Source organism: Dermacentor variabilis, chromosome 2 (assembly GCF_050947875.1).
Source record: "Dermacentor variabilis isolate Ectoservices chromosome 2, ASM5094787v1, whole genome shotgun sequence".
Lineage (NCBI taxonomy): Eukaryota > Metazoa > Arthropoda > Arachnida > Ixodida > Ixodidae > Dermacentor > Dermacentor variabilis.
The window spans coordinates 242,690,698-242,708,511 of record NC_134569.1 but is presented as its reverse complement, the minus strand read 5'-3'; the positions used below and the strand labels follow the sequence as shown (position 1 = coordinate 242,708,511).

The 17,814-nt window shown below is 51.3% G+C and overlaps 1 protein-coding gene across 1 annotated transcript; it reads right to left on the bottom strand.

Moving 5' to 3' along the window:
- Window positions 1-14,831: 14,831 nt before the first annotated feature.
- LOC142571238 (uncharacterized) lies at window positions 14,832-17,397 on the bottom strand. The gene is made up of 2 exons (XM_075679496.1): window positions 16,860-17,397; window positions 14,832-15,420 (listed from the first exon to the last, which is right to left on the bottom strand). Exons 1-2 carry the CDS (start codon window positions 17,079-17,081, stop codon window positions 14,947-14,949), a joined length of 696 nt encoding a protein of 231 aa, XP_075535611.1. The 5' UTR covers window positions 17,082-17,397; the 3' UTR covers window positions 14,832-14,946.
- Window positions 17,398-17,814: the final 417 nt, after the last annotated feature.

The following is a 17,814-nucleotide window of genomic DNA, read 5'->3' as shown; positions in this document are numbered from 1 at the left end:
GTGCCTTCGATAACGTCAGGCACGAAATCATCCTAACCCACTTATCCCAGGTAGACTGGGGATTTAGCACCTTCAACTACATTAAACAATCGCTCACAGACCCCCAAACCTTTATCCGGGTACAAGACACGGAACATGGGCCATACCAGCTGCCCGCAGGGAGCGGTACTCTCACCACTCCGTTTCAATCTGGCCATGATGAAGCTCCCTGCCCAACTGGGCGAGGTCCCAGGCGTGCAGCATGCTCTGTACAACAATGACATCGCATCGTGGGCTACTCACCGATCGGTTGGAGCAATCGAGGCCAACCTGCAGCATGCGGCGGCTATTGTGGACGAATATGCCCGTCGATGGATGGATGATGGATGAAAAACTTTATTAGGGTCCTTTAGGGCGCGCCCTAGCGCGCAGCGGGCCGCTCCCACGTCGTGACAGAGAGGCCGAGCCTCTCCGCTGCGTCGCGGGCCCGTTGGACAGCCCATAACTGTTCTTCGAGGTTGGGGCTGCGTAGGACAGCATCCCAGCGTGAAGAAGTGTTACTTTCATCGCCGCGTAACACGGGGCATCGCCAGAGCATGTGAGGTAAGTTCGCTAAGTCATTGCATAGTGCACATGCATTTGTCGTCTGAATTTCGGGGTACATGTTATAAAGAAGTAGGGGGTTTGGGTATGCCCCCGTCTGTAGAAGCCTTAGTGTCAAAGTCTGAGGTCTATTGAGTTTGCAATGTGGGAGGGGGTAGATCCTCCGAGCCAAGTAAAAGTGCTTAGTAATTTCGGTGTACGAGGAAGGAGAGTCCTGATTGTCAGTACCCCCGGTGTCAAGCTGCCCGGTAGCTGCGCGGTTGATGATCCCTCGCGCAGCTCTGTGTGCCGACTCATTGAGGTTGGGCTGGGCACCCTGGATCTGTCCCATGTGGGCTGGAAACCATATTAATGTGTGTGGCTTGATCTCTTTGCTTCCTAATATCCCTAGGGCCAGCTCGGATATGGTTCCTTTGGCAAATGCCCTAACAGCTGCTATCGAGTCACTGTAGATTTATGTCCTCTTGTCGTCCAATAAGGCCATCGCTATTGCAGCCTGCTCTGCGATTTCAGAGGACGTCGTCCGAATCGAGATTGCGTTCGTTATTTGGCTTTCATGATTTACGCTAAGTACAGCGAAGGCCTGTCCGTCGGCGTAGCGCGCTGCGTCTACGAAACTGTTCTGCGAAGCCCGTTCGCGAGCCTTTTCCAGGAGAGCCTTCGCGCGCGCCCGACGTCTTCCCATGTTGTGTTCTGGATGGACGTTTCGTGGGATCGGCGCGACAGTGATGCGGTCCCGCTTCTCTCGAGGGATGCTGCAGAACTTTGTTTTGATTACTCTGGAAGGAACGCCCAGCTCCTGTAAGATGTGTCTTCCAGCTTGTGTGGTAGATAGCCTGATGAAATGGGCCCTCTCCTGTGTTCCGCTATTTCCTCTAGCGTGTTATGCATGCCAAGTTGAAGTAAGCGTTCTGTGGGAGTTTATATGGGGAGGCCGAGAGCTCTCGTGATTGCCTTCCTGATTAATGCATTGAGCTTATCCCTCTCCGATCTTTGCCAGTTGTGCATGGCCGCGACGTAAGTGAAATGACACATTACGAACGCATGTACCAATCTCACGAGGTTATCTTCTCCGAGGCCTTGCTGCCGGTTGGCCACTCTTCTGATTAGTCTGATGGCATTGTCCGTCTTCTTAGTGAGTCGCAGCGCTCTCTGGTTGTTTGAACCACTCGACTCTACCATCATGCCGAGCATCCGGATAGCATCCACCCTCGGAATATTGCCTCCGTCTTTTGTGCGCAGTTTTATGTCGCATTCGGCGAGTGGCTTCCATCCCTTTGGTTTCGGACCTCTGTGCTTAGATCAATAAAGTAGCAGTTCCGACTTGTGCGGTGAGCACCGAAGGCCCGTGGACTCAAGGTATCTCTCGGTAGCATCAATCGCCTCTTGCAGGACCGTCTCTACCTGTCCGTCACTACCTCCCGTACACCAGATGGTAACGTCGTCTGCGTATATGGTATGACTGATACCGTCAATAGCAGAGAGTGTCCGGGATAGAGCAATCATGACGAGGTTAAAGAGGGTTGGGGATATGACTGACCCTTGTGGCGTCCCCTTAGACCCCAGCTTGATCATGTCTGAAGTCAGGTCCCCGATCTTAAGGGTGGCTTCTCTGTCTGACAGGAAAGATCTCGTGTAGGAATGAAAGTGCTTCCCCAGGTTTAGGCTCGAGATTGTGTTTAAAGCGCACGAGTGAAGAATGTTATCAAATGCCTTTTCCAGATCTAGACCTAGTATGGCTCTCGTGTCCCGCGTATTACAGTCAATAATGTGATGCTTGATGAGCTTCATCGCGTCCTGCGTCGAGAGTCCGACCCTGAAGCCGATCATGTTGTGTGGGTAAATGTCGTGGTCCTCCAGGTAGCGTGAAAGCCTGTTTAGGATTGCGTGCTCAGCAACTTTCCCCACGCACGATGTGAGCGAAATTGGGCGGAGGTTATCGAGGCTGGGCGGCTTGCCTGGCTTGGGGATGAGAATGGTGTTGGCAGATTTCCACATTTCCGGGACTTTACCACTGCTCCATGCTTGGTTAATGATGTCCGTTAGGTATTCGATGGACTTCTCGTCCAGATTCCGTAGAGCTTTGTTTGTGATCTTGTCCGGACCCGGAGCCGATCTTCCGTTGAGGGCGTGGAGCGCCTGCCTGATATCCTCAATCCCGAATTCTGCGTCGAGCTCAGGGTTCTCGGAGCCTTCGTAGTCAGGAGAAGGTGGTGTAGGGCACGATGCGACTGATAGGCACTTCTGTGAGAGTTTCGATAAAATTTCCTTGCTCGAATATTCTCGCTTGGCTGTGTGTAGAGTGCGCGCCAATGTGTTGCGTTGGTTGGTTTTAGTGTTCGTCTCGTCGAGGAGATGCTTTAGGAGGTTCCAGGTGCCCCTGTTGCGCATCTGCCCATCGATCGAGTTGCACACCTCATCCCATTGCTGTTTACAGAGGGCTCTGCAGTGTTCCTCTATAGTTCTATTGATTTCCGATGCCCGTCGATGCCGCGTGGAATATTCCTCGACCAAATCCGAATTTGTGCACTAACGACCCAACCCTAAGTGCACCACTAAACTCAACCTATCCCTATGTACAGACCCTATCCCGGAACGCGACGAGATCCGAGTTTTGGGCCTTTGCATACATAGGAACCGCAAAATCGATACCATTTTTCAAAAGCTCCGTAAGGTGGGGGACCAAGTGGGTCGAATGATCCGCAGGTTATCCAGGGCTTGCGATGCAAAGACGCTTTACGGCTAGCGAATGCATTCGTAACCAGCCGCATACTCTACTCGGCGCCCTACCTCCCCCTACGCAAATGCGATGAAAACGCCCTTGAAGAGATTTTACGCAAAATCTATAAGAGAGCCCTCGATCTCCCCATTACTACGTCCAACAAACGCCTCCTCGAACTGAGGAGGACTAATAGTTTTGGAGAACTACGCAAGGCTCACCTTAACAATCAAGTCTTACGGTTGAGCAAAACACCAGTGGGAAGCCGCCTCTTGTCCCGCTTGCACATCCGATATATAACCCACACGGAACCCAGATCCTCCCTGCCAGACGCTTGGCGTCTCACCTAACCCTCTCCCTAATAACGGGACACGAGATACTAGAGAGTTTTAGTTGCAGGGAGGCAAGCGGCTTGCATACGCAAGAACTAGGGCTCACGGTACTGCGCATGCGCAGTACCATCGCCCCTAGTTTTTGCGTACGCAAGCCGCTTGTGTCCCCTAAACTAAAACTCTCTACTCACGATGGTCGCCGCCAAGCGCGCGCTACAAGGATCACCAGAACGTATGGAGATCGCCCAGGAGTATTCTACGCGGACGCTGCTGCCGGCCCTCACCACGGGGGTTGGTTTACGGCGGCAGTCGTCCATCAAAACACAGCCGTTAATGGCCTCACCTTCCGGTCCCCAATATTACTCACGTGGAGGAGGTGGCTATCGCGCTTGCTGCCGCAGATCCAGCGTCTCGAGTCATCATTACCAATTCGAGGGGTGCTTGCCGGAATATAGAATAAGACCAAATCCCAAATTGTGCCTTCCAAATCCTTACGAAATGTGAGAACCAGGGATTCCAACCCCGGCGCTCCATCATTTGGGCCCTAGCGCATCAGGGAATAGAGGGGAACGAAGTAGACGACGATACAGCTCAAAAAGACGGAGGAGCGCTGGCTTCTCCGTCTCTACACGAATACAGTACTGTGCCCGACGGTGCTGAAACACTTCAACCAGGCATTTTCGCGCGAATGCCCGCACTGTGGGGAGGTGTTTGCGGACACATACCACATGGTGTGGGCATGCCCCTCCAACTCTGCTTTCTCCCCAAACCCCCACCCTACCCGAGAGGACTGGAAGGCCGCTCTGCTCGGCTGCTCAACCCTCCACGACCAACGTGCCCTGGTGGTGCGAGCCAAAGCCACGGCAGAAGCCACGGGGGTCCCGGACTAGGGACCCCCCCCCCCTAGACTTTGTAAGGGCTGGGCCCTTAGGGCTCAGCTCACACCTCGCCTGTAAATAGCAGAAAAAAAGTTTATCACCACCACCACCACCGTCGGAGACGCTAGCTGTAGTTACGGGCACTGCGCGCGTTCGGCGTGAACGCGGATGACATCGGCGGAAGCTCTGTTCCAGCTTTCGGTGCGTTGCCTCGTTAGTGATTCTACAAGCTGAATAGGACGTATAGAATAAAGGTAGTGCAAGCCTTCGCTCCAACCTCCAGTCATGATCATGAAGAAATAGAGCAGTGCTATGAAGGTGTTGAATTAGTGATTAGAAAAGTTCGAACTTAGTATACTGTAGTCATAGGCGACTTCAACGCAAAAGGGGGAAGCAGGCCGGTGAACGAGCAATTCGCAACTATGGCGTCGTTTCTAGGAACACTAGAGCCGAGATCGTGGTAGATTCGCGGAAAGGAATAAGTTCCGTATAGTGAGTACCTTCTTCAGGAAGCGTAGAACAGGAAGTGGACCTCGCAAAGCCCTAATGAAGAAACAATAAATGAAACAAATTTTATACTCTCTGCCGATCCCAGCACAGTGCAAGATGTAGAAGACTTAGGTAGGGAAAGTGCAGTAATCACAAGTTAGTCAGGTCTAGCATTTCCCTCAGTATGAAGAGAGAAAAAGTAAAATCAGTCACGAAGAAACAGGCCAAGGTAGACGCATTAAGGGTAAAAGCAGATCAATTCAGGTTGGTGCTTGCAAACAAATATGCAGCTTTAGAACAGAGAGATGACGATGGAATAGGGGTAATGAATGAAACCGTAATTAGGCTGGCTACAGAAGTAGTAATTAAAGTGGGAGGCAAGGCGCCAAGGCAACCAGTAGGTAAGCTTTCCCCAGTAACAAATGACGTAATAAAGAAACGACAAAGCATGAAAGTGTCCAACTCAAGACATCAGATAAAATTCGCGGAACTGTGAGAGCTGGTCAACAAAGAGAAAGTAAGGGATATTCGAAATTAAACGCGAGAAAGTCTAGGAAGCAATAAAAAGCGAAAGCAGCGTCAATCAGTAAGAATAAAACTTGGCATAAGACAAGTCAAGATATATGCACTTATCTATGCAAGATTAGCAGGGTAATATCAGCAATGTCGAAGATATAGCAAAAGCAGCAGAAGAATTCTATACTGTCCTGTACAGTACCCAGCGCAGCCACGCTACCTTCATTCAAAGTAGTAATGACATGACTACACAAGTTCCTCCTATCACTAATGATCAACTTAGAAGATCCTTGCAAGACATGGACACGGAGAGAAGCGGCAGGAGAAGAAGGAATATTAGTCGATGTAGTCAAAGATGAAGGAGGTATCTTCCTTGAGATGCTTGCCGCCCTTTATACACAATGTCTGAAGACTTCAAGTGTTCCAGAGAACTGGAAGAATCGCAATATTATACTAATTAACAAAACGTGAGACACCAAAGAATTGAAAATTATACTCCCTTTAGATTACTTTCCGTATTGTCTAGGATAATCACCAAGATAATCGCAATATAATCAGGAAAACACTTGACTTCGATCAGTAGAGAACAGGCTCGCTTCAGGAAGGGATATACTATAGTGAATCACGTGCAGGTCATCAATCAGGTAATTGAGAAACCTGCGGAGAGTTATCAAGCTTTTTATATGGCTTTCATAGATTATGAAAAAGCCTTTGATTCTGTAGAGATGTCGTCAGTCATAGAGAAACTGTGTAATGAAGGAGTACACGAGGCGTAGGTTAATATCTTCGGAAATATCTATAATGATTCCACAGCTACCTTGGTTCTCCACAAGAAAAGCAGAAAGATGCCGATAGTGAAAGGGGTTAGGCAAGGAGACATTATCGCTCCAATGCTATTCACTGCATGTATGGAAGAAGCATTCAAGCTGTCAAACTGAGAAGGCTTAGGAATGAAGCTCAACGACGAATATATCGGCGACCTTCGCTTAGAGGTTGACATTGTCCTGTTCAGCAACACTGGGGACAAATTATAACAAATGATTGAGGACCGTAACAGAGAAGCTGTAAGAGCGGCGTTTTTTTTCGGCTGACCGCTTCTAATTGTCTAACAAATGTTATCACTCAGCACGGGATGCGCTCGCATATATGGGAAGTTTCTCGAATGTTATCGATGGTATTATCTGCTGTCTGCTGTCACCGAAGTTTGTGTAATCTGATAGCATGTGCGACACGAATTGTGTAGAACTTGAAGACATGTGGGCACCAACAATTACTCTGGAACCTTCGATGACTCATGTATAAAAGCCGACGGTGTTCGCCGCTTTCGTTTAGTTTTCAGTGTAGCCTGTTTTTTGGGCACAGGTTCAGCCAATGATGTTCGTTTCGCCATTCGCAGTTTTCTTACTGTGTCCTTGACCGTCGCTACCACGTGACATCTCGTGGAGGTGCTTCGCTTTCATTTACCAGACGCCCCCGACAAGCCGTGATCCAAGCCCGGACCACCAAGACAACAGCATAGTTGTCCCGCACCATAGAGCAAGCCGCAGGCTACAACACCTGCCCCCGTAGCACGGACTTCTAACTCAGAAGACCAGGAAGTCCGCTCCAGTTCCACCCAAACCGGTCGTGTTGCAGCAGCCCAGGGAACATGCGACCTTCCGCGGATCGTCATTTGAATACCCAGAAAGCTGGCTGGAAACGCATGAAAGAGTCGCTAGGTTCAACAACTGGAACTGCGACGACAAGCTGCACCATGTCTACGCCGCCAGGACGTGGCATAAGAACCGCGAGTCCACTCTGACAACATGAGACCGCTTCCGAAGCAGCTTCTTTAACACCTCCACGAGTGTCGTCCTCAAAGAAAAGGCTGAGGCGATAGTGGAACCCGTGCGCAGCTCCCAAACGAGAGCATTGCGATCTACACAGAAGACATCATCCGCCTGTTCCACCAGGCCAACCCGGACATGTCTGCCGAAAAGAGAATTCGCTTCCTGATGCTTGGTATGAAACAAGAGCTTTTCGCTGGACTGAGCAGCAACCAGCCAAAGACCATAGCTGCGTTTTCGACCGAGGCAATGACGATCGAGAAAACTCTCGAAATTCGTATTAGGCTGTACAACCACCGCTTACCACGGACGTTATCGGGAAGTAAAGTAAGCGGTCACTGGAAGTACCCGAAGTTACGGCACCGCTGCACCCCAGCCAAAATCTATGACCTACGCCGCCGTCACCCACCGTCTAGGTCACCTTCCGTGACTGCGCCAGGGCCCCGTAATGCCGCAATTGTGCCGTCCTCCGCCGCCACAGCCAGCACTCCCGCCTGTCGCCCATCGCAGCTAGCGAGGAAGACGGACATTTGGTGCGCCTCTGACCACCGCCCGCTCTGCTATCATGGCGGGGAAGCTGGCCATGTGCACCGCCGATGCCCATACCGTGATTTGGGACTGCGAGGGTTCGCCGTCAATTCGCCGTGCTCACAGCATGGGGAGCGACCTCGTTACCTCGCCGCCACTCAGTGGACCTCTCGACGACCGTTCCGTTCGTCGCCACAAAGGCGCTACTGGTCACCACAGCACCGACCATACACTGACCCAGCCTGGGCCTGTCCATTAGCCCACATCCGGAAAACTAAAAGCAGCAACCGATGGAAGATTCGGTTGCTGCTCGTAGAACTGACGAAGGCGCCGAAAAGGCTATCTCGACAGCGCACCAACGAGACGCCGTCATTCTGACGATGTCTAGAAGTAAGGAATATGGCGACAAAGGAAGACCTGACGACGCGACGTTGTCGACACGATGCAGCGCTCATCCGCGGTCAAGACCTAACTGCAACGCAACACAGAGGACCACCGACCTCGAGGTAATTCTCCATAGCCACGAAGTGACCGCGCTTGTAGACACTGGAGCCGAATACTCCATCATCACGGAGATATTGGCCGCCAAATTGAAGAAATTGAAGAGCGCTTGGGACAGCCGTCAAAGTCGGATAGCTGGATGACGCCTGTTAACGCCGATGGAAATCTAGAGGGCGAGAATTACAGTTCATGACCGGATATATCCTGCCACGTTCGTTGGGCTCCAACAATGCTCGCGAGACGTGATTCTCTACATGGCCTTACTGAATCAACACGGCGCAATCATCAACTTGAGGTCCAAGTCGATAACGCTATCCACAGCACACGCGGTACCCACGGAGAGGGCTTCCAGTCAACGTGCCTTGATTGTACTTGAGGGCCAAGTAACGATACCGCCTCTCTCCAGCATTGTCATTTCTGTCGTTAGCGAAATACCCGCAGTCGTAGAAGGTGTCGTCGATGGTGACTAACGTCTACTGGTCGACCACGATGTTTGCGTCGCAAGAACGATCGCTCGACTGTACCTAGGGAAAGCTAAAGTGATGCTCACAAACTTCAGCCAGCAGTTCAGCCACATAAACAAGGACACGACGATCGCATGCGATCGCATGAGACGTGCCGAAATTGTGGAAACCAGCGATGCGTTTGTCCTCTCAAATTCTGCCGCATCTACCCGAACTACCATAGTTCCCGAACCAAACTTCGGCATAAATCCATCTCTCCCCTTGAGTAAGCAGCAACAGCTCAGCATTCTTCTTCGACGATACAAAGACTGCTTTTTGACGTCATCGAGGATTCGACAAACACCAGTTTCAAATCATCGCATAATAACTGAAGAATGCACTCCACCACTCCGCCAAAGCCCTTGCCGAGTTTCGACGTGAAAACAAAGCTATACGGCAACAAGTCGACGAAGTGCTGCGCGACGATATGACGCAGCCGTCGAAAAGCCCGTGGGCATCTCTTGTACTCTTCGGGAAGAAAAAGAACGGCACCCTGTGTTTCTGCGTCGATCGCAATCGACAACGTATACCGGCTCCCACGGATAGATGGCGCATTGGATCGGCTCTTCAACGCCAAATACTTTTTGTCGATTGATCTCAAGTCTATCTACTGGCAAATAGAAGTCGACAAAAGATATCGCGAGAAGACCGCCTTTATCTTGCCAGACGGCCGCTATGAGTTCAAGGTCATGCTAGTCGGACTGTGCTCAACGCCTGCAGCGATCCAGTGTGTCATGGACACGGTGTTAGCTGGATTGAAGTGGCGGACCTGTCTTGTTTTTTCGATGACGTCGTCGAATTCACAAAAATTTGTACGATCCGCTTACACTGCTTGCGACAGTACTAGAGGCCATCAACTTGTCAGGGCTCACTCTGAAGCCGGAAAAGTGTCACTTCACTTGCTATATGTTCCTGGGCTACGTCATCAGCAAACCTGCGAGTCCTTCTGCGAGTCGGGGTGGACTCGCAGAAGACAGCTGCCATCGCGAAGTCCCATCAGCACATAAACAAGAAGGCAGTGCGTAGATTTCTTGTCATGTGTGCCTACTACAGGAGCTTCGTCAAGGACTTTTCGCGCATTGCAGAGCCGCTGACACATCTAACTAAATGTGATGTCGGGTTCAAGTGGGAAACGCCGCAGGCCGGCACATTTCAAGAACTCAAACGACGCATGCACTTGAAATCGGTACATCCGTGCTCAGACAAGGACGCCGATACAGAAATCCACACTGACGCAAGTAGCCTACGCCTCGGCGCCATCCTAGTCCAGAGGGAAGATGGACTTGAACACGGTATAGCTTATGCTAGCTGGTCATTGTCAAAAGCAGAAGTCAATTATTAAACTATCAAAAAGGAATGCCTCGCCCTCATAAGCGGTCGTCATTCGTTATGTTGGCTAGCCAATTTAAAGGACACTTCAGGACTTCTGGCTCGGTGGAGCCTCCCACTGCAAGAATATGACATCCCTGTAATCTACAAAACCGGATGAAAACACCCTGATGCCGACTGCCTATCACGCGCGCCCATTCACCCACCGCCGCAAGACGAAGAGGATGACGACGCCTTCCTTCGAATAACAGGCGCGGAAGAGCTCACTGAACAGCAACAAACAGACCGGGAGCTAAAAAGCCTCGTCGAGTATTCGGAAGGCAACACCGACGCACGCGAGCTCTCCTTTTCAATCTTCCGAAATGTTATCAGGCATGCGACGCAGCTGGAGAAGCGAGCGGAGGCGAGCGCAACGACGAGGAAGGCAGGTGTCGTCATACCAAACGGCGGAAGCGGAAAGGTGCGGCGCTGGGCAGCGGCGGAACACCTGTGGCTCGGTGCTACTAGTGGCGTATGCGCTGTAGTGACTAGGGAGCGAGAGTGAGAGAGAAATATCCGTGACGAGGCGCGCGTTGTGACGTCATGTGCCTCCTCGTAGTACCGCCACGGCGAAATCACAAGTTCGCGGCTAGTAAAGCTTTCGCTTTAAAATGTGTTGTTACATGCACCAATTCTAACTTTATGCTGATGATCAGTACGTTGAGATAAGTAAAATGGTCGCGACATGAATTTTGGATGAAGAATAGGGTGGTGACACAGCTTATCAAAAAATGAAAGGCGGGAAATAGTATTGAACCATTTCTCGTTAGCCATTCCCAGTTCGCAACAGCTAATGGTCATGCCTCCCCTCATAGCGACGTTCAGTACGGTGTGCCACAAGGTTCCGTCCTGGGACCTCTATTATTCCTTAACTATATTAATGACTTACCTTCAGCAATCCCTTTTGACATAGACTTATTTGCAGACGACTGTGGAATCCTTAGAGAAATAACTAACGAACACGGCATCACCCTGCTTCAGGCTGATCTCAACTTCAGCAATTGGTGCCGATTGTGGCGAACCGAACTCAACATTAACAAATGTAAATTTGTGAGGGTATCTCGATCGAACAATAATCAGCCTGTGTACTACTTGAATAACGTTACATTACAATCGACTAGATCATATAAGTATTTAGGCGTGCATATAACATCTAAACGTGGAATCGTCCCGTTGGATATGTAATTAACCAAGCCAACCGCTTGGCTGAGATACTTACGCCGTAACATTTCTCGTGCTCCCTCTCCTTTAAAATTACAGCTTTATAAAACCCTGTTACGGCCAGAATGAGAATATGCTGCAGCTATATGGGGCCCCTTTTGCGAAAACCAAGTACATTCCCCTGAACTAATCCAAAACAGCGCAACTCGTTTTATTTTTTGGAACTACAACCGGGCTGCGAGCGTTTCTTGAATGAAATCGAATCTGGGTCTTCAGCCACTAGCAACACGTCTGAATAATCCCAAGAAATACCGAACATGAGCCGATGATGATGTTGAATAATGATGATGATGATTTCTTTGGCCAATCACTTCGAAAAGGGGCGGCGACAAATAGTCACCTAACCTGCTTGAGCTAAGCAGGCGTTACTACATCCATCGCTGTCTAGCGTTAGGCCTATCTCTCCTTCATCTTTTCAGTCTTCATTTGAAACCTCGACATGTCATAGTTACCTACGCCTGCATAGCCACGCGTAGGAAGGATGTAGGCTCCCCAGCCCCGCGAGACACCTAGCACGCTCTCTCGGTGGGTCTCCGCTCAACATTGCGCCAGCTGAACGGACACCGCAGTTAAAAAATCATATTGTTACGAGTGGAAAGACACAGATTAAAGAGGCTATATACAGGACAGGTTATTTACACTGGAGCCAGATCGCCAGTCCCACACTCGCTCGCGCCAAAGGCACAGACCCCCTTCGTCGTCGTTCTCGCAGCGGCTCGTCCCTTCAGCATCGCTCGATGATATCGTAATACTACCCCCCCGGCGGCAAAAGCGCCGTCACGGTGCTGTTAAATATCCAAGGCGCGTGGAGAGTTGTAGGGTTTGAGTCGGGCGACGTGGACAATGGCACTGGTTGTCACAGTGGAGGACGTAGTGGGCGTGGCTAGAGCGATTTCGTAGGTGACATCGGTTACTTGGCGAAGCACGCGATATGGGCCTGTGTAGCAGGACAGCAGTTTTTCACAAAGCACAACTTTACGTGATGGTGACCAAAGCAACACGAGGGTGCCGGGCACAAAATGGACATCACGGTGACGGAGGTCGTAGCGTTGCTTTTGTTTGCCTTGAGAGACTTGTAGACGAGTGCGCGCAAGTTGGCGAGCATGGTCAGCATGGGCGATAGCATCACGGGCATAAGAGCTAGTGGCCGATGCGACAGCAGTGAAAGCAGATCGGCCTATTATCGGGGGTACGCCATTCGGACGGGTTGCGGCGAGGTGTGGGAGAGAAGGACTGCCGGGGACGAGGAGGGCTGCTAGAGAACTGGGGAACCGTGGGTGTAGACGATGAACACACGGAGTTGAGAACCATGTTCTCAAATTCCTTTCTGACGACGGCCTGAATCAGCGCAATCGTGGTTGCTGGTGGATCGGGAGGCGTCGCGGAGAAAGCTGGCAAACAGGCGGCCTCGAGCTCGCGGCGAACAATACGAGTTACATCGTCACAGGGGGTGGTTTGACGCGTTCGACCCTCACATGTCGACGTAGCGGCAGTTTTGGGGAGCCGCGTGATGTGATGTGTGATACGGCAGCTCTTAGCATGTTCAAGGCGACGGCATTCTTTGATGATGGCGTCGATAGTCGAGACGTGGCCGAAAACAAGCAAATTGAAAGCATCGTCGGCGATGCCTTTTAGCACATGCGACACTTTATCTGCTTCAGACATAGTATCGTCAGCTTTGCGGCAGAGAGCCAAGACGTCGAGGATGTATGAAACGTACGGCTCTGTAGATGTCTGAACACGAGACGCAAGAGCCTTTCTCGCGGCAGCCTTGCGCCCAATGGGGTCGCCGAACAGTTCTCTGAGCTTTTCTTTGAAACTGTCCCAGCTGTTTATCTCGTCGTCATGCGTTTGGTGCCACACGCGTGGGGTGCCGCCGAGATAAAAGATGACATTGGCGAGCATGATCGTTGGGTCCCACCTGTTATTAGCACTGGCGCATTCGTAAAGCTTGATCCATTCGTCAACGTCCTCTCCCTCCAGGCCAGAGAACACACCAGGGTCGCGATGTTGGGCAACCGTGATAATTGGAGCAGTCGGACAAGCCGAAGCCGTTGCAGAGGCGGTCTCGTCACCGGGAGGCATGGTGACAAGCTCGATGTACCGACCACTCCGGAGTTCCGTGGTGAGGACGGGGATCGCCGACCTCCACCAGAATGTTACGTGTGGAAAGACACAGATTAAAGAGGCTATATACAGGACAGGTTATTTACACTGGAGCCAGATCACCAGTCCCACACTCGCTCGCGCCAAAGGCACAGACCCACTTTGTCGTCGTTCTCGCAGCGGCTCGTCCCTTCAGCATCGCTCGATGATATCGTAATAATATTTGCCAAAACATGCAGTTCTCAATTAGAATTTCTTTTTTATATGCTCTGGCGTTGCCCCTCGTTACGAGGCACAGAAAAAATCAATGAAGACAAGTGGCTCTCCGCTATCAAGAGCCCCGATGCCGGGGCGCAACTATCGGCTGTCCAGAGGGCCCACGATGCGGCGGTCGGGCATGGCCTGACTGTCCCAACGTGGGAGCGGCCCGCAGCGCGCTGAGTCGCGTACCTCAGGACTCTTATTAAAGTTTTGCATCCATCCATCCATCCATTTTATATGAAAACTGCACATTCCAGAACATCTTTGGCAAGCTTGAACTCAGTGGTAATAGAACTCCGGGTTGCTAGGAATTTCCTTAACCTGGAGTTTCCGTACCATGGAGTTTAAACTTGTCGAAGAAGCTCCCCAAATGGCCGTTCTTATGCACCAATAAAATTCTAATTGATTGCTGCGTTTCTGAGGGTGACTCGGTTCTTCAGCAGCCGTGCCCATTCAGCAGGCGCAGCTTCGAGCGGAGACCCACCGGGAGAGGGTGCTGGGCGTCTCGTGTCCCGGATTTCTGGCCATGTCTACGAGCTACCGTCCAGCATTCGCGAAAGACTATGCCAGAGATATCCCCAGGAAGAAGCGTGCCTTTGTAGTTTAGTGTACGTAACAAGATACCAGCATTAGAGCAACTTGCGTGCAATAACAAGGCGTCAGTGCTATTTCGTCTCAGCATTAGTTGCAACGCAACATGCAGACACACAACCCAGCACCTTCAGAAAAAGGGAAATCGCTCTCGCTCCAAATTTTCTCGTCACTTGACTAGAACGCGAAGGAATGAAAACACCGAAATAACAAAACAAGATCACCTTCGGACCTCTTGTCTGCTTAAATTGGCAAGGTGAGACAACGTGGCCGAGACCAGAACTGCGCTATCATTTCAATTGTTATCAGTCGTGTAACACAAATCGGAGCGCGCAGGTTCAGTTTCGACTTTATATATATTCGTCAATAGTATGAGCAACGCTTGCGCCAGCAAAGATCCCAAAGCCAGCAGACTCACGCCACATAGTTCCGGTGCCGGTTAGTTTGCATGTCATTTCGCAAAAGCAACCAATGTTTTACGAAGCGCAAAGTAATAAATCGTCGCAGCTTCACCCGATCTAACATTCAGTGGGACACTTTGCTCATCTTCTTCGAAGAGAAAGTCCCTGAGTCCTTCGCCTCGCTCAACGTCGCTGCCATGTTCGTTTCTACGAGGGTCGTCGTAGCCACCGTCGCCGCGTTTCCCGTGCGACGGGCGTCCTCCTCAAGGGTGAGTACGCTGGGTGCTGTGGTCGTATGCAGCGCGGAGGCGTCGGCTGCCGTGTCCACTCGTTCCATTGCACCGAGTGCGTCGGCGGACTTGCATCGATCGACCGTGCTTGGCGCAGGTACTGGCAGCTCGCAAGGCGGAAGGCCAGCGTGATCGGCCTTCGCACTCTGCGGTGCCGGGGACGGCGTGGGATGCGACTGCTTTGGGGCCAGCTGCTGTTTGATGCTCGGCCCGGCATTTCGTTCGGTCAGGAAGGCGACGTAGCGGGAGTACATATCGGGCTCCTTTGGCCCGTACCCTGACTGAGGTTCCATGGCAGCATACAGGTCCTGCACAAACGCAAGGTGAGTGTGCAATGAACAAGAGAACCACCAGCAGCGACATCACGAAAATACAACAGAATTAGGTATACTCTTGCGTTACTGGGTCCAGTTTCTGCAATTTTACTTGCGTTACTGGGTCCACCCTGCAAATTTCATCGTTCATCGCGCACGTTTGATGCGGTGCATGAAGGCGTAGTTTACGCGTTTTTAGATATGGCTCGTTATGCCATCGGTTATATTGCAAACTAATAGAGCTAGGCAACTGCTCATTCTCATTTTAGACAATACATGGATATATGTAGGAGCATTTGCTCAAATTACCAGGGCCCGTATTGAGAAAACAGTTCTTCCGCAAGCACTGCTCAAAAAGTCACCGTTTCGGCCGAAAGGAGAAGTTTCGATTGCGATAGCAAATTATTAGGAAGCTATATGAAGTAATCGTAGTAGTTTTATCGGCCCTATAAGCTTGTAAACATTCCCTTACTAATTAAATTAACAAGCGTGGTGTCACGCGCGCACAGGCAATCATGAACACATCTCAGTCGAGGACCGCGGACACTCACCCTGAAAACGCTGGCATGAGGAAACGCGGCATCAGCAGCGAGCGAATAGACCTTTTTACTGCCTCTCGCTACAACGCGAAATAAGCGACGAGAACACAGCGTACACGAAGCTTACAGCCCTCGGCGAATCTAGACTCTGTCCCCATCTCAGATCGCTTTTAAGTTAAGGCACGCGCGGCCGCGCTCAGCTGCGCCATACGCAGCCGCCGCCGGTGTAGAAAGCCACCGGTGCTTTGCGCGCGATTGAAGACAGCGCGCTTCATCCCAGCCTTCCTCCCTTGCGCGCGCTAGATCAAGCCACCATTCTCGGCTATCCCTCGCACGCTTTCACTTGCACACACAGCATATGGCGCGCGGCCACGATGTTATCGCACTTGAAATTTATACGACACATCATTGCAACGCCGATGGCGGAAATGTTCCTGGAGTGCTCATAAAAATGTTATCGCAATAAAATCGATGCCAGCCTATCCTTAATGTAGATATATTTTTAAAGAAGGACAATGGCGAAGAGCACTTACCAAAAAAAAGAGCTTTGAGAATTCGTCCCTTGGTATTCATCGTGCACCTTTCACGAGAAGGCCGCTTTTCTTCGTAAGTCGTACAGGTACAGCTACGCAGCATAAGCGCCCATTGCGCGCCTCAAAGCGAGTGGAGTGCGCTCAGAGGATATGGGTTATGTGATCCCTTCAGCAAGTGACCCAACAGAGCATGAACTGCAAGCTACCGTGTGCCACGGTTATATTTGTTATTTTTTGCTGCTGCTGCAGCTACCGCCATGGCCGCCATCGTCATCGTCATTTTTATTCTTAGATGGGGAAAGGTGTGCGACTGCACGTGCACGACACATACAATGCGATGCGTGCGAGGACTGCCACTTACGTATTTATTCTCTCCCAAGGTGTGAAGCAGGAACGCGCCAATGACGACGACGACCGAGCCGAACACGCACATCTCCAGCGGTGCCGACCAAACGGTGTCCGACGAGTCTTCGTGCACCGGGTGCGTTCTTGCCAACACAGAAGCCAGACCGAGCAGCTGCACGCGCGCAGAAGATGCGCCGATTTGGTGGAAGTCCGTGTCGAGAGGACATTGGTCCGCCATGCACAGCCCACACAACTCTGTCTATTTCTTTGTTTTCTTTTTGTTTTACTTCAAACGGCGGTTATTAGCTAAATCGGCGTGTCTCGCACGTCCGGCTTGCACAGGGATGCGCTGTGAACTGCAAGCTGCACGCTTCACTTTGCGGGACAGCCTCACAGGGATGTCAAGGCACTTCCTAAAGTTTCTCAGGTAGCCACTGGTGATGTATTTAACTTTTACAAGAATATGAGGGGGAGGGTTAGGGTGATGTTCTCAATATCAGGCGAGACTCTCTAAACGTGCTCAGGTGGTCAGGAGCTGATTAGTGCTTGCAGCAGGAGAACGGTACTTGAAGTGCGCGGGCGTCGGAATTGGTGCCCGCGCAGGTGTGCGGGGCCAAAAAGCGCGAGTGTGCGCTTCCTGCCCCTGCTGCACCTAGCTGCACCGAGCTTCGCCCCGGCTCCCGACACTTCCTAGGCAGCTTGTGTTGCGGCGTTTATCGACGCGCTGCCTTCCCGAGGCCCCGCATGCGCCCCGGCTCCCGTCAATGTTGTAGCGACTTGCGGCTGAGCTACGACAGCGCATCGCGGCGTCTCAAGAGGGGCCACGAAACAAATGGGCACTTTCGCTCGGTTTGTGCCTAACAGGAGGAGCCTTATCGGTTCTCGGGCGACTGGACTCCGCCTCTGTCGCTGACTATAATCAGCTGAAGGCTACGCTGTTGCTGCGATTTCTGTACGCCGCCGAAGGTTAC

What these genes read in the sequence shown, in the direction of transcription:
- LOC142571238 (XM_075679496.1), bottom strand. Translation starts at nt 17,081, where the DNA reads ATGGCGGACCAATGTCCTCTCGACACGGACTTCCACCAAATCGGCGCA. An exon ending in CCTTGGGAGAGAATAAATAC is followed by an intron (nt 15,421 to 16,859) that starts GTAAGTGGCAGT and finishes GCGTTTGTGCAG; the next exon opens with GACCTGTATGCTGCCATGGA.